The sequence below is a fragment of the Dysidea avara genome, chromosome 7, assembly GCF_963678975.1.
Source record: "Dysidea avara chromosome 7, odDysAvar1.4, whole genome shotgun sequence".
NCBI lineage: Eukaryota > Metazoa > Porifera > Demospongiae > Dictyoceratida > Dysideidae > Dysidea > Dysidea avara.
In genome coordinates, this window is record NC_089278.1 from 11,764,200 (window position 1) to 11,780,898 (window position 16,699).

At 39.5% G+C, this 16,699-nt stretch overlaps 1 protein-coding gene and 1 long non-coding RNA gene across 3 annotated transcripts; one reads left to right on the forward strand and one right to left on the reverse strand.

The window, feature by feature from the left end:
* Positions 1 to 364: 364 nt before the first annotated feature.
* On the reverse strand, positions 365 to 10,300 carry LOC136260449 (molybdenum cofactor biosynthesis protein 1-like). 2 transcript variants are annotated; one of them, XM_066054172.1, is made up of 10 exons: positions 10,037 to 10,300; positions 9,826 to 9,993; positions 6,180 to 6,344; positions 6,038 to 6,099; positions 5,916 to 5,987; positions 5,717 to 5,869; positions 2,713 to 2,823; positions 1,695 to 1,818; positions 1,170 to 1,217; positions 365 to 1,110 (listed from the first exon to the last, which is right to left on the reverse strand). In XM_066054172.1, the coding sequence occupies exons 1-10, from the start codon at positions 10,230 to 10,232 to the stop codon at positions 539 to 541; spliced, it is 1,671 nt and encodes a 556-aa protein (XP_065910244.1). In that variant the 5' UTR covers positions 10,233 to 10,300; the 3' UTR covers positions 365 to 538. The 2 variants fall into 2 exon arrangements, with proteins under 2 accessions (XP_065910244.1, XP_065910245.1); XM_066054173.1 differs by having other exon boundaries at positions 1,011 to 1,110; positions 1,158 to 1,217.
* Positions 10,301 to 10,731: 431 nt separating this feature from the next.
* On the forward strand, positions 10,732 to 13,088 carry LOC136262060 (uncharacterized). Its single transcript, XR_010704090.1, has 3 exons — positions 10,732 to 10,821; positions 12,350 to 12,467; positions 12,926 to 13,088. It is a non-coding gene; the product is annotated as an uncharacterized lncRNA (long non-coding RNA).
* Positions 13,089 to 16,699: the final 3,611 nt, after the last annotated feature.

Sequence of the window (16,699 nt, forward strand, 5' to 3'; positions counted from 1 at the left end):
GAAAGCTCCCCTTGCACACCTCCATAAACTTAAACTATGGTACTGTACTTCATTACAAATAAGTAGTAGTACTACTTCTATACTTGGAAACACTGAACATTTAATATAATGGTTTTTATTTTCGTGGTAAGCTTTCAATGGATGCACAATACCATTTGACTTGCCTTCTGAAATCAATATATCCTCAGTACCAAATTGGGTGCTTTGGATCACTACATCATGATCAAAACTATAACAGACTATTATAATTACAAGTAGTTGGATTATTCGCAGTTCCAACAAATTTCACTAAAAAAGTATAGCCAACTTATGTCTTGATGGGTAATACACCACAAAAACACGTACATCCTGTCCCTGCACGTGTACAAAACAGAAACTTTTTAAACAAAGCATGAATACTCTAATACAAAAACAGTATACCAAACGTTCATAAAGAAACTAAGTCAGTTGAACCATCTTTGCTATTAACCTTTTACTACTGCTACTAATTTAATTGCAAATACATCATATAATTACCATGTAATATTTAAATAATTAATTATGATTGAACATAGTCATGTGACTTTCCCCCACTCTTCCTATTCAGTTGTATATCTGTGATCTTAATATTGTGTGATACTGACTTGCACATGTCATACACAGTCAGTGCAGCTACACTAACAGCTACCAGTGCTTCCATCTCCACACCAGTCTGTCCACAACACTGTACTGTTGATGACACAAGCAAAGAATGACTGGACTGGTCAAAGTGTGTGTCAACGTTAATATGTGTTAGTGGTACGGAGTGACAAAGTGGGATCATGTGATGAGTGTTCTTGGCAGCTAATATTCCAGCCAATTTAGCAGTAGCAATTACATCACCCTTCTTGTCAAGTTGGTTGTCTTGCAACAACTGGAACACCTTTTCTCCCAATATCACACACGCAGAAGCCTGAGCCATTCTCTTGGTAACAGCCTTGTGGCCAACATCAACCATTTTCACCTTGCCAGAAGAGGTCACATGAGAAAAATCACTGTAGCAGCGGTAAGGTTGTAATAACATTGAAAAGCATTTGTTCACACAACTTAAATTAGGTTTTATGTACAACTTGTAAAATTGGTGGGCATTACCTGCAGTAACATTAGCATTAGTTATATTCAATATCACGACAACTCACTTCATTACCCACCAATCAGTATCATTGGTCTATTCTTCTGCTTAGAGATGTTAAACATGCCTAAATAATTGTAACAAGAGCAGAATATCAAATTATTGTGACCAGATAGAAGGGTGTATCGTGAAGTTATGATGCAACGACAAGATGTTGTGGTTTGTGACGTACGAGCAGCCGTAAAAGTGCAAGAATCGTTAGCACCATTTCACACTCGCGACGCTCAAGATAGCCGTATTTGCGAATGGCCTAGCAAGAAACGCCTACAAAGTGGTCTTAACCCATGAAGGAACGATTGTAGTTCAGTGAGAAACGCTTCGAGCTAGAGTTAATTTGGTTGCTAGCAACGTTTTTAGGCACGCGTTCAATCGATACCATGTTCAAACTAATGACATCATTAATTATACAAAGAAAAACGAGCAAACTCAGAAGTGCTACGTCATAACTTCACGATACGCCCTTCTACAGGGGTATATGAGAGTAGGATACTCTCCTCAGTATATATATTATAAACTCTTGCTACTAATACAATACATTTTATACCTGCATGTTTAGCTTTCTTCCTTTGAACTGCTTGGCTAATCACTTCCAATAGTTGTTCATCTGTGGACCCCTCTTTCCTCATAATATCACGTAGAGAAACCTCAGATGCCCCAAACAAACAAACCTACAAACAACATCCAACACAAAGTAAAGATATCATACAGACTGAGGGACTAAACCAGAAAACATACGCACAACAAATCATTTGCTAAATAAAACAAGTTGATGTTGTGCTACTTCTAAAAACCAGGCGCCATGCAGCTAGCTAACTCATCTGGAATTAACTATAGACAGTATATGCTACTATGAATTAACCAACTATGTATTACTACTTTACAATAGGGTAGTTTTGGGTTGTGCAATAATATTATTAGCTAATTCTCGTATTTCGTAATTCATGAAATATTCGTAATTCGTTCAATTACGTTGCTATGCACTGCTAAGAAAGCGTTTGTTAAACAAACCGCTTTTACCAACATATTACGCACAGAACTATCTTCTAAACTGTTTTATAGTGTGACTAATGTGTTTTTTCCCACAAATTCTCTCGACAACAAAGCTATTCTTCATTTTCGTTCGCGTACGCCCCCTTTCAACTCGAAGCGATAGGCTATTCCTGGCAGTGTACGAGGCCTGCACCGTTGTTTTTCAGTTGCTAAATGCCTGAAAACCTCAAGGGGAAGGTAGTCTGAGGAAAGTCACCACACCCGTATTTCAGTCCGCCGAAAAGAAACCACCTCAGAGCAAAGTTCACCTGTGCAGAAGTTTAATACAGACTTCATTTCACTTTTACTTCTTACGTAAAAGCTGCTTTTACCGTTATTAAATGATTTTGCTCACGTGGGTGCGTACGGACAAACATAGATAAGTAGATAGGTAGATAGATAGGTACACACACACACTTTTACGAAAACAATTTCAGTAAACCAGGCGTGCGCCCACAGCCGGCCTTAAAAGGCCGGCTGTGGGCGCACGCCTGGTTTAACAAGTGAAACTCAATAACCAATACTTGTCTTACCTTAAGGTTACCATCAGCAGTTAGTCTTAGTCGATTGCAGGAGCCACAAAAGTGCTGACTCATTGATGTGATAAAGCCAACCTGGCCTGCATGACCAGGAACCTTGTAGGCCTATAGGAACACAGACAGAAATGTTTACATCATGGTACAGTCCAGTAGTAATTCTCTTTCAGACATTTAAAGTAGCTATCACATACTGTATTTGTAGGAACATACGGTCGCAGCACCATGTAGGAGCATACTGAGGACGGTGTGTTCATATTCTTAATACAGCTCAGTTATTATCGTCAAGAGTACATAATATTTATATGGGGGAGAGTGTCTAACTTGAATGCATTCACCAAACACCCTGGGTAAATCGCCCTCATCAACACATATCAACGCCAATCAACAGTTCTCTAGAACCGACTGAAGAATTCCCGAAGGCAGCCTTCTCTCCAATGGAGAATAAGGATAGAAGAAGGAAATTATGGAATGAGTTCAATGTGCTGGACACGTCATTTACCATCCTGCCCCACCTGGATAAGATGATTGCGGGTGAATGCTCAAAGAGCACTAAAGCCAATGACAATCTTTACTCTGACAACCAAGATCACTTCTTGGATGCTGTGGGCCTCTCACAGGAATATTAAAGACCATCAATGGTGGCACACAGTTAGCCATTGAAGATGTGGAGATTGCAGAAAAAGCTGCCCTTACCTTCCTGAGGAATGCCTCCCAGCGGTGTGCATCAATACAGAGCATCCAAGGCTACAATAAGGATTTGGTGTTTTATGCTGCAGAATCTGATGAGTTGTTCTCCTCAGGTACAAAAACCCTGCTTGGACCAGCCTTTCCAGAGAAGGCTGCAGCTCACCTCTGCCAGATGAAAGCCTCGAGGGACTCGAAGATGTCCAGTGCAGTGCCGAAACAAAAGCAGCAGGGTTTTCAGAAGGCCCCCTTGCATTACCATCAGGGAGGGTCAAGTCTTACAACCTCCAGAGACATCACCAGCCCTATTCCAGAGGCAGGAGAGATCAAGGAGCATTCCAGAAGACACCCAAGTGACTAGAACTTTATGCACACACTCATTCACCATCAATAGTCATATAATTGTGCACCTTATAAAAAAGGTTTACAGAGCCACAGACCACACAGCTGTCAGTCTGTGTGGCCGAGAGGTTAAGTCACTTTCACAGCAACTGGAAAGTGCTGACATCAGACAAGTGGATTCAGAACTGCGTGCAGAGGTTTCAGATCCCCTTCACAAGTTTGTCAGTTCAAGGACACCACCAAAATCTTCCTATATCCTCTGCTGAGCAAAGCTCACTGATTCAAGTGGAGGTGAACACACTATTAAGAAAGGGAGCAATTTCCTTACTGCAACACCCCTTAAATCACAAGGGCTTTTACTCAACCCTCTTCCTAATGTAGGTCCTGGGGCCAGATGAGGTCAGTTATCAACCTCTAGAAGCTGAACGAATGGGTGGCACCCCAGTACTTCAAAATGGAAGGCACGGGGACACTCAAGGAACTACTGAGGGTGAATTATGTCAGCATTTACAGAGGTCACAAGTGACAGCTTAACAGTTGGCTCAATTGATAGGGAAGCTGCGTGCATCGTCACAGGCAGTTCTCGCAGCCTCTCTATTTACCAGTCACTACAAGGAGATCTACAGAGGGTTCTGAGTCACACCAACCAGAACTACAATGTGATGCTGTCACTGTATACCAGGAGTAGCGAATGTTGTGGTAGATGCTGAGTCCAGGTCAACAAAAGGCAGGATAGACTGGAAACTTCACCCCAAGTTGTTCCAATAGATCAAGCAGAAGTAAAGACCACTGCAGGAAGACCTGTTTGCACCTCAGTTATCCACCCAACTACCTTGCTACTTCAGCTGGAGACCAGACGTGCTGGTAGAGGAAACAGATGCAGTGATGGGAGACTTTCAAGGGTATGCAAACCCTCCATGGTGCTTGGTGGGCAGAGTGCTGTCTCAGCAACAGCAAATTCAGGTTATCCTAATGGCCCCAGTGTAGAAGGGCCAGCAATGGTACGATTATCCACAACAACTTCCTGTTCCAGCAGACATCCAATGCCAGTCAAATGGATCTTCTACCCCAACTAGCAGTATGGTCTATCTCTGGCAAAAAATCAGAAACGGAGGTCTTTCAGAGACAGCTATAGAGCTCATACTCGCATCCTGGAGAAGCAAAACTTCCAGAGCCTATGACTCTCACTTCAAGAAATGGTTGGGCAGGTGCACTGAACGGGGACTTGATCCCGTTTCAGGACCCGTTTCTGACATAGCCAACTTCTCGGCTGACTTACATGCTCAGGGCCATAAAACAAGTTCTCTTAATGCTTACAGGTCTGCCATATCCAGTGTACACGACAGAGTGGATGATGTGGATGTAGGAAAGCATTCACTAGTGGCCTGGGTTCTGAGGAGCCTTTCATGTCAGACCACCTCTTCCAACTACTTGGAATGTTACATCAAAGTGGGGTGACACCCAGTCACTGTCACTCAAGTTCTTGACCTACAAACTGGTTGTGTTAATGGCACTAGCTAGACCTTCACGATCAGCAGATCTGGCATCCTTAGCCGTGCTAAAACTTTCAGGTATTGATGTTAGTATTTTCATAGCTCACTCTACAAGGAGTGCATCAGTGTCAGCTGCTGCAGACTCTGGAGTGATAACCAGTGAAGGCTGCAGACTGGAGCAGAGTCAGTATTCAAGACATTTTACTATTGTCCTACCCATAACCCTTGTTATGGCTGGGTTGTGTTGTCTTCGTAGAGTAGTGAAATATGAACTATCACGTATTCTCTTGTGTTAGTGTGTATTCATGAGTAACACACTCTAGGAAACCAGGCCTAACACCATTGATATGCTTGACTTCTTCATATAATCCCAAATAGCATGCATAATCTGAGCCATTTGGCAATTATCTATAACAATACTGTAATACTCTTCTAGATAATAACACTTCTGTATGTAGAACAGACAACCTCAGCAATACCTTTGAAGTATCATTGGGAGAATCTGTAAGACGTTGCAGTGATGGCCACTTGGCTTTTATCACATCTAACATCTCATTGTAGGACACAAATTTGTTGTAGTTCCACTTGTTACCATCAAATGGCATATACTCAATGAAGCGGACATCCACACACTACAAAAAGTCAATACAAAGTACCACTTATTTCATAATAACTTACTTTATCTCTAGTCAGCTCCACAAAATCACTAAGTTCATCGTCATTTAGACCTCTCATTACAACACTGTTGATCTAATAGAATAGTTGGATTATGCAACAATGATGAGCTAACAGGAACAAACCTTGACAGGTCGGTAACCATGAGAAATAGCATCATCAATACCCCTAATCACTTTCGCCCATCCTAGAATGCAAATATAATTAATAAAGATACCAAAACTGTGGCCTATCCATTACATGTAATCACTCTTTGCACAACTGTACCTTTCCGTCGAGTAATGAATTCAAATTTGGCAGCTACCAAAGTGTCCAGACTAACATTTAATGCTCCTAGACCTGCTTCTCGTAGTTTCTGAATCTTGTGAGACAAGGTTACACCATTGGTGGTCAACGCAACACAGCTAATGCCAGGAATAACAGACAGATCACCTGTTGACACATAATGAACACTGGCATAGGTACATAGTGTAACTACCTAGCAATGGGTAAAAATCACTCTAAAACATTGTTTCATAGTTGAATATTAATACCATTCAAGGTAGGGGGCAATTGGGATTGGGCTATCTTTCCAAGATGAAATGTCACCATACCTTTTGTGACACTTTTGGTACTACATTAGCTACACAACTGAAGAGAGTTTCTTTTTTCTCTATATGCATAATTTTAACAAAAATTCATTATATTTGTGACCAGATCTGAAAAAAGCTGGCATAATCATGTGTCCTTGAATTCTACGTTAAATTTTTTTAGCCAAGTGTATGTTCTGGTGCAGTTTCAACCCAAAGTAGAAAGATAGATGTGTACGGGTATAGGGAAAATCGATTACAGGGACTGTTGTAATTTACAAATGCAATTATATACAGAGTTGCCACTGTGCTCTCTATGAACAGGGGATGTGAGTAAGTATTTTTTCTTGTATCACCCTTTCTTTATAGATCAAATTAGTAAAGAAAAATCTATGAAAACATGGATATACTCTAATAGAAAAGTCACAGTAATCCAAAGCCAAGACCTCCTCTAGTGGCTAATGTCATTGTTTAAGTGTTGCAATTGCTTCGTGAAGGCTTGAAATCTCAACTACACACAGGCTTGGTCAAAGATACAGGGGACATCCAGTCATGGTCTACTGTCATAGGCTTTCTAGCATAGCACAGATAATGCAGGCTGCCCCCAAGCGGTCTCCTTCAGCCCATGATGGAGTTATATTTTAGTGCTATTAAAACATATCATGGTGTATACCATATTTAAAAATGAAGTAGGGCTCCAGTGATATAAAACAGTGAAACAAGTACTGTACGATAGAAAATTTTGATGAGAGAAAACTTGACGAATTTGACAAATCGGTTGCATCGTCAAACATCAATAAGTGCCTCAATAGAGTCAGTCTTTAGATTTGTGGTTTCTTGCTTTTCATTTTGTCAAAACTGATTAATTGTGAATTTGTCATATTTTCCTTTTGTAAATATTGCCTGTTGTACAATAACGTGAATAGGGATTTCTATGTTGTAATAGCTACCATCGTATCTCTTGTTTCACTACTTTTTATTGCTGGAATCCTCTTTCAATACACTAAAGGAAAGTGTCAACACGGAAAACTAATGCCTTTGTAAGGTTTCTTTACATGAAGATGACTGTAATTGAAGATAAAAGTAAATGGAAAGCACTGAAGACAGATACTTGTTGGAACCAGAAAAAGGCACGAGTTTGTTATTGAAAAGGTGGCTGTGCACTGCTTTGTTGGCCTCTAGCCTTGTGACTGCAGGCAGAACAGCCTGTCAATATAGCCATGACAGATTTAGGGACTAAATGTCCTGTAGTATAGCTGCAGGTACAGATGACACACCTTGTGATCCTATATACCTAAACATAAAGTTTATTAAACTTTTCCTTGTAACTTGTCTGTTTACGTTTACCTTTTGCAATAATATAATTCAATACTTATTTAGAATCCAGCAAATACCCCATCAAAAGAAAGAATGGTGCATTATAAAAGTCAATTGCTCAACTGAATGCATGCCCTGACTATTGACTACTGAAAAACGATATGGTCATTCCACATTACAGTAAGAGAAGTGTCTCTGCAATCAATCCAATCACTGTGGAGATTATGGATAATTCTTAGCACTGAATCCATGACAACATCTACATGGTAGTGAGCCTATATATATATATATAGTCAATAAAATTTCAAATAATAATTCTACAGAAACTTGTTGGAAAGGTTTACGGTCGTTCCGAAGGCATCTTCCCTAACTAATACTGCCAACCCGTTGTGAAAGAAAAATGAGGATAGTTTTTGGCAGGAATTCATAATCCTCCAAGGCAAGTCACAAGCAAGCATTGACATGCTACAATGATTTTGGAAGTGAAGAAGTACACAGAACCAATTCGTACCAATTAAACAACTTGTTGTAGGTGAGCCAGAGGATCTAGTTTGACGTACACAGCTACTCCAAGTGAATTGCCAGCCACATGACTTTATAGAAGATTTTCAATACAAATATTACTTGTTTACACCTAGCTTCTTGTAGCTTTATGCAGGATTGGTTGTCATCCTTTTTCTTCAGTTATAATAGGTATCAAGCTATATAAACACATTATAAATGTTTAATGGAACATTTACTTGCACAAATAGCATTATTGCAATACCAACACCAAACATAGCAGCGCTTTAGCAATATGATAAAGGGGGGTTACTATTCAGTGGACTGGACTACTGGACTGGAACACTGGACTGGACTACTGGACTGACATATTTTTGGTTTTTACACATTCTGAAGTTGGTTTTATTGAGTCTTGCTAGTAAGAACCCTTTGGGTACCTACAGCCCACTTCTAAACACTGAAGACAAACAGTGGAATATGCGAAAACTGTCTCTTAATAATTTCGCTACTGTTCATTATGCCACTATACAACACTTATTCCTTACCTGGTGTGTAGTAATGCTGCAGGCAGTGCAAGGAACTGAATATGACAGCAATAGTTAACCAGCGATCAACTAGCCAGTAGACAATCTTTCGAGATATCCTTGAGGAGCAAGCTAGTCTCGCCAGCATGGCCAGACCTCTCTAGTCAGTGCAGGGGCTTACCAATTAGAGATTTTTCAGCATGGACGCTTATAATCTTTATTTGATAAGCCCCTACACTGAAACAGCGAGACTAGTGAGAGCAAGACTAATGAGACTAGCTTGCTCTAAGGATATATCTTGAAGGATATTGTCTACTGGCTAGTTGATTGCTGGTTAACTATTGCTGTCACATTCACTGGCGGAATTCCCTGCACTGCCTGCAGCATTACTACACACCAGGTAAGGAATAAGTGTTGTATAGCAGCATAATGAACAGTAGCGAAATTATTAAGAGACAGTTTTCGCATATTCCACTGTTTGTCTTCAGTGTTTAGAAGTGTTTAGAAGTGGGCTGCAGGTGCCCAAAGGGTTCTTACTAGCAAGACTCCGTAAATCCAACCATAGAATGTGCAAAAACCAAAAATATGTCAGTCCAGTAGTCCAGTCCAGTGTTCCAGTCCAGTAGTCCAGTCCACTGAATAGTGACGCCCATGATAAAGTCTCAATTCCCACACTCAAGGTTATGTCACAAGTATGCAGAATTAACCTATGGCCCCAGCTATAAACTCCCTTGAAATAAGACTGCTCTAGACCAAAAGCTCTTTTGTCATCACTAAACAACTTATAACCGATTCATAGACTCCAAAGCAGTGTAATGCATTTTTAATATAGATGCAAGCAACTGCTATTTGACATTGCATCATGTGCAAGTTTCCTTTGTGCTACACAATAATATTAAACATGTAGTATATCAATACAAGCATTGTTCCAGACCTTTTCTATAATACAGTCCGGCCACGAAACTAATATTGTAGTGACTTACAATCCGTATCATGGCTCACCTACGATCTTGACAATGTCTTTGTGCACTAACGGTTCACCTCCAGTGAGACGTATCTTGTTAACTCCTGATGCAGCAAAGAGTCTCGCCAATCTGACAATCTCTTCTGTAGTTAGTAAGGAGTCACGTGGAGATAATTCCACGCCCTCTTCAGGCATACAATATTGACCTATTTCAAGAAGTTAAAATAGTCTACCATACAGACCACTCACATCTCAAATTACATCGTTCCGTTAGTGATATCCTCAAGTAAGTGTGCTTTCGTCCGTACGTGTCTGTCAGCACCCCACCAACATCTGCTTGTCCAGGTAGTACATCTACTTTACCAGTAGCTAGCTCACTTGAGCATCGTCTTATCAACGAGGGTAATGCTTGGTTAGTGCAAACGCGCAATATACTATTGATCATGTCGAATGACTCTGGTCAATCTAGAGGTCGTGGTGACGATCACGTGTTGTTCGCATTCGGGTAGTCTCACGTCAGAGGAGGTTGGACGCGCTCTAAGCGCCACATAAATATATTGCCCTTAATTGCGTTCTTTTCTTTGGTATTTCACGTGACCCTCAATAGTCATAATACAAATTTGAAAAACGATGGGGTTGACTGGGGTTGATTAGATATTCGGATGGTGCTTCACGTAAGCTTCAAGGTGATGTATTTTGTTTTGTAAAAGCGCTTGGTGATTGGGGTGAAATTAATAAGTTGGGTTTGGTGTGTAGAACTTCACCAGAATTGTCACGTACGTATTCTCTAATCAGAACAATGATCCTTTACCGAATTTAACTGAGATCGATGTATAAACCTCTTCAATAAAACGAGTTTCGCATAATTTGTTTTAGGGGCGCTTAAATCGTGTCCAACCTCCTCTGGTCTCACGTTTTGTTCACCCAAGTTGAGTCCATAAGCGCCTCATAAAAATAATTACGTATAGCGATTTCAGGGTCGTGATATCATGGAAGAGAGAGGCATGAACAGAAGCAGTAAACTGTCTAATAAGGTGAGTTGACTGCCATTGTTTGAGGTACAATGTGTGCACTTGTATTACCAAGTACTATGTTTTTTATGTTTCTTGTCTACCCCTGGGAATAGTATAATTATGAACCTCGTTATGAACAGAACATGGCTTACAATTCAGCCTTAAGTGACCAACATTAGGGCTTGGAAATTGTTAGGTACAACATAGTGTACTGCCATTAGGCCATGCAGGTAAACTTGATACTTGTTTCTCAACCATGGCATGGGAGGGAGGTCATTTTATATATGTACATCTATCGATGCTAACCCTGTACTGCCCATACAGGCAGCTAGGATGGTGATCAAGTGGGGATTAACAAAGCAAATGTTATCTGCGGGAATACTGCCGCTACCTGTAACCAATTGTCATTAGATACAAAATAGAAAATTTATTGCAGTGGCCCACGTGCACACCTGGCAGGATATTTTGTTGGTATCTAACCCCCAAATCTCACCTACCAAGCCTGTACTGGGGGTTATGGATGATAGGTGTGCTGAACAAAATACTCACAAACCACTGCAAAAGCAGGTTCTCCACTATGCAGAAATTAGCCTTCTTATTTAAAGTTATCTGGAAATATTTTTTTCTGTGCTGTAAGGCCAGACTTCTCCGGGTCAAAATGTGTGCACACGTTAATAGAATTTGAGGTGAGAGGATGAATAGTAATGCAGGTGGGAATGAGAAACAATTACCAAGCTTGCATGTGCGTGTGCATTGATTTTGGGATTATGCAACTAAACAGATACATCTGCTTAATGTGACCGAATTTTGGAAAACCACCCATATGGGCACATTTGACACCTAAAATATTTAATGATCAAATCGCAAACTGTATAGTACAAATCTAATTCTTGACAGTTTTAAGTCATTCTCAATACCTTAAATTACAATAAAATACTTGAAATATTTTCAAAACTGTGTCCTCTTATTAGCAACCCATCAAACATGAAAATTCTAATTATTTCACGTGCACCCATATGGGTGATTTTTCAAAATTCAGTCACTTATTAGAGTTTATTAAAGAGCTTCAGAAGAGTCAACCCTTATAGTATATTATGTTATTATGTACCAATGTGGGAATGCGTAGCTCCAAAATCTGACTACCTTTTTATGTAAACACTTAGTACAAGGGGTTTATAAACACAAAGGCACCTAGCAGTAATTATAAAGCTCCTGGTACAATGACAGACTAACAGATTACTAGTGCCAGCATTGGTTTAGAAGATACAAAAGGCCTGTGTCCCATATAATGTAAAGGTAAATCAGACAGGCAGTCTTTCCCCTGGTCCATCGCCTTACTATAGTTTACTGCTTATGAGGCATTGTATCAGTTAGTCTGTTTGTCCAACAACTGAATGCCTCATTCACAATAAGCCAATCATCACTTCTTGGTGTTAGCCTAATGACAATGCTGATAATATTATAGGTTGTTTTGTTCATTCCATAAGAGCCTGATTGCTGGTATTGAAAGCAATCAAGTGTTTGTTATTGTGCATTCTGTTGATACTAGACATCACTGAGTCCGTGTGATGAAAAAATAAGCAGAGGTAGAAGAATGAACTATAAGGATAATTTAGGATGGGACTGGATGTGCAGAACTTTAAACACATTGCCTGCTCACCAGCTACGTAAGTATTAATGTGTTCTCCAGTATTTACATGGCTGTGCCACAATCATTCCAAGCAAAGCAAATGTGTACCAGTAACATCATTGCTATTGTTTGTCTCTTCATTTTGGAAGGCTGCATGACCATTACCGGTCAACACAGTAGTTTTTTTTATGAGACCAACTTAACAGTACTTACTGTGTACCTCATGATCAGGCCCTGTAGTAGCACCTTTGCTTCGCTCAGGTGCCATGACACAAGGTCATCTGGTTACTAAATTAATTAGACCCCTGTGGTGTGAAGTTTTTTTTGTTGGATTTTTGGAGGTACCTAAGTTACTTAGACCCTTTTCATGTTTATTACGCACACCTGCACTAGTACTGGCAAACGCATCAGTTAATTTTAAACCCGTAACTGTTGTTGGTTTAAAGCAATTTTATGGTTAAATACACTATAAATACATTTTTGTCATATCTTTAGATTGAAAACTCTTTCTTCAAGATGTTTGAATGATGTACTGGCCATTTGCTGCTGTATTCGGAGTGATCATCAGTCTGACCAGACACTGCAATTAGTAAGAACAAACAAAACAACTATTGTAATTATTCTGCTCATACAAATTATGTATAATTATGTTAAAGAATAGTGAGAGGATTGAGAATTATCGCAGTGGGTTTGTAATGTCAATTAACAACAATCAATTTTAATTTAGAGTAAAACATACTGAACAACCAGTCATTCTCGACATTACGTACATGCATGCGTTTAACTCATGTTCAATGTTTCCTCAACCACACAGCTGTACTTCCACTAAAACACAAGTACCTATATATTGAGATACTCTAGTAAAGCAGTTACAAACAGTATACAGTGGAACCTCTATTTAACGGACACTTTGGGACCAACCAATTTTGGTGAAATTTTACTGTTATAAGGAGGTTGTCCTCTTTCAGAGGTAAATTGTATTGGTAAAGGTCTATAGGGACTTCAGTAACTGTCCTTTATAAGGAGGTTAAATGTATAGTGTCCTTTACAGGGAGGGTCCATTAAAAGAGGTTCCACTGTAGCCACATTCACATATTTATACACGTAGACATGCATGTATCACGTGTAGTTATGAAAAGTAGGAGCTAGTATGACTACTGATATCATCATTGCACTTTAATAGTAGCGTGGTACACCTTAATTTTGAAAATACAGTAGTAATATATAATCGCACTACTATGTATGCTGGAGTTGCAGTGGTGTTCTATAGGCATATGTAGTCATGCAATTATCAGTAGCTGTAGGTGTATTGCAGTCTGCAGGTATGCATGAATCAATGTACGTAGGTTGCTGCTGAGAATTATGATAAGACTGATCTTATGTATTTAACGAAGCTGGACTTCAAAAATTGTATAAATATATTATATCGTTTTTCTAGTATTGATAATATTTAAATAGGAGTGGCAGCTCTGTCTTTGTGACAGTTACTGCCTGCAGGCTTATACATATGGAGCCACACCCACTAATTGATTGGTATTAAAATCCATGTGATTATATAAATGCACTGTTATCGTAAGAGTTGTAGTCTATAGTCTAACAGCAAGCCAACTTCTTTTGTGAGCTACGCCCACTTATTAGGGATGTGTGAAGTTTTTGCATGGTTGGAGCCAAGCTCATTTATCAGTAAGAATTTTGTAAGTATGCATGAAGCAAACCACATTAATTTTATATATGTAGTTTGTAAACTGACTTTGAAACGTGCCTACTAACCAATCGTTAGTTATAAACCTTACCTGTTGCATAGATAATACAGATAATTTATTGCATTAGATTGGCATTCACACCAGCATATTCTTTATTTCACTGGTCAATAAATGAAAAATTCCATGATGTGTGGAATACATCTATAAATCTCTGCAGCAACTTGTGGTATGAAACTTGATGCATGACGCAGTGACGCTTTATAAATTGAACTGTCATGCTCAGTATTGTCCTAATTTCCTAAATCATCTTTTAGCTGAAAATGACTGGGAGCATTTGCAGTGATATTAAAATTGCAGCAGGAATATAATCACACTAGACTAATTTGACCACAATAGTGGCTGAAAAAAAAACCACTAGAAGTGTGACATGTACATAGATTGCACCATTCTTTTGCGATGCTATTGGCATGGATTATTACTGAGACACACATACAAAGTCTCCTGCTGCCACACCACTATTTCAGTGCAAAGGCATATCAATTAGAGATTATAAGTGCCCGTGCTAAAAGGGTCTGGTACACTTCCAATAGGCAAATTGTGACAACACCCAGCAGGAAATGTGAAGTGTTGATTACACCACTCAAAATGGCAACAAGCACATGTATGGATTTGTCATTTCATGCTGAATGCAACTGACTGAGCAAAAGCTTTGCACATTTCTCGAATTCCATTTTTGTAACAAAGGAGTGGGTGTCAAAGTTTCAGCCTTTTAAGATGAGTGGTCTTTGAGTTATAGCACTACACAGTTGGAACAGTTGATAATTTGTACAGCAACAATATGGCAAATTAGTTACAGGTGCTTAATGAATCATGACCGAAACAAGCTACTAATCTATTCACCATGAACTGAAAAATAAGATATAGTACTTTTCCTGTACTCCTCCATGTGCTGAAGCGAGCTGTTTTAACATGGAAATTATGACAACAACTTATCACACTGTAAATTAGCACCCATAACTCACATGTCATTTGCTGTAGAAGTATAATATATAACTTCATGAATTCTTCTAGTGTTTTCCAATCTTACTTAGTATACACATGCATACAAAGTACACAATACTTTAAAAGTGCTTAAAATACTTATAAGTACTTTATGTACTTAGCAAAAAACTTACAAATACATTGGGAAATTTGAGATAAAGCCAGTACTTTCAAATTTGTACTGAAGTATTAGCTAGTTTACTCGTGTACTGAGACCCATGTCTGTAGCAAACCCTTTTCAGCTTGGGAGCCTTTACATTAAAACACTGGTCTGGTTATGCGAGACTAACAGGTAAACAATACACACACACAAAGCAAAACCTTTAGCTGCCACTAGCAGTCACACCCACCCAGTGAACCAGCACTGGGACACCTGTGTGCCACTCAGGTGCTTCGAGTCAGCGCCAGCAGATCTTCCTGGGGCAGGACTAGTCATCTGCAGGAGGCTGTACCATGCATGTCTCACAGATGAAGGTGTGAGCACTCGAAGTCCTACTTGGACCTTCAAAGACATGAACAGTTGGTATTTGTTCTCCAGTTTAGCTGGGTGGGTTGCTACCCTAGTTGACTTTCTCATTCTCTAACTACAAGACTGCTATATACACTTAGTTTGTAAACCTTAGTCATTTCAAGAACTTCAATCACAAGTCTAATAAAGCATGGCAGCACAGCACATTTAGCTGTAAGTTGCATGACCCCAAAATCAATGTACACTCTAAGGCCAGATTAACTGTTTCTCATTCCTAACTGCATTACTTACATCCTCCTGCCTCAAATTTTATTAATCACATGCACACGTATTTTGATCCGCTAATTTCTGCATAGTGGATAACCTGCTTTTGCAGTGGTTTGTGAGTATTTTGTTCAACAATGAACACCGCACCTATCATCCGTAACCCCCAGTACAGGCTTGGTAGGTGAGATTCGGGATTTAGCTACCAATAAAATATCCTGCCAGCAGTGCCAGGTGTAGGCCACTGTAATAAATTTTCTATTTTGTATCTAATGACAATGGGTTTACAGGTAGCAGCAGTATTCCAGCAGGTAACATTTGCTTTGTTAAATCCCCACTTGATCGCCACCCTAGCTGCCTGTATGGGCAGTATGGAGTTAGCATCGATAGGTGTTAATTTTTTTATTTATTTTTTTTATTAAAGCTTCACAACACAAGTGCTGAAGGTCTGTAGGACACCTGGTCCTACAGCCAGCTCAAAGACATTAGATACAAAGACATTAGCTACATAAGGTGTGTTTGAAAAGTTGCAGAAAGGAGAAAAAATTCATGACTGGACCTAGGTAGCCTCGAACCTGCAGCCGAGTGTACATATATAAAATGACCTCCCTCCCACATAGAATCCATGGGCCCATACCATGGTTGAGAAACAAGTATCAAGTTTACCTGCATGGCCTAATGGCAGTACACTATGTTGTACCTAACATTTTCCAAGCCCTAATGTTGATCACTTAAGGCTGAATTGTAAGCCATGTTCTGTTCATATACTATTCTCAGGGGTAGACAAGAAAC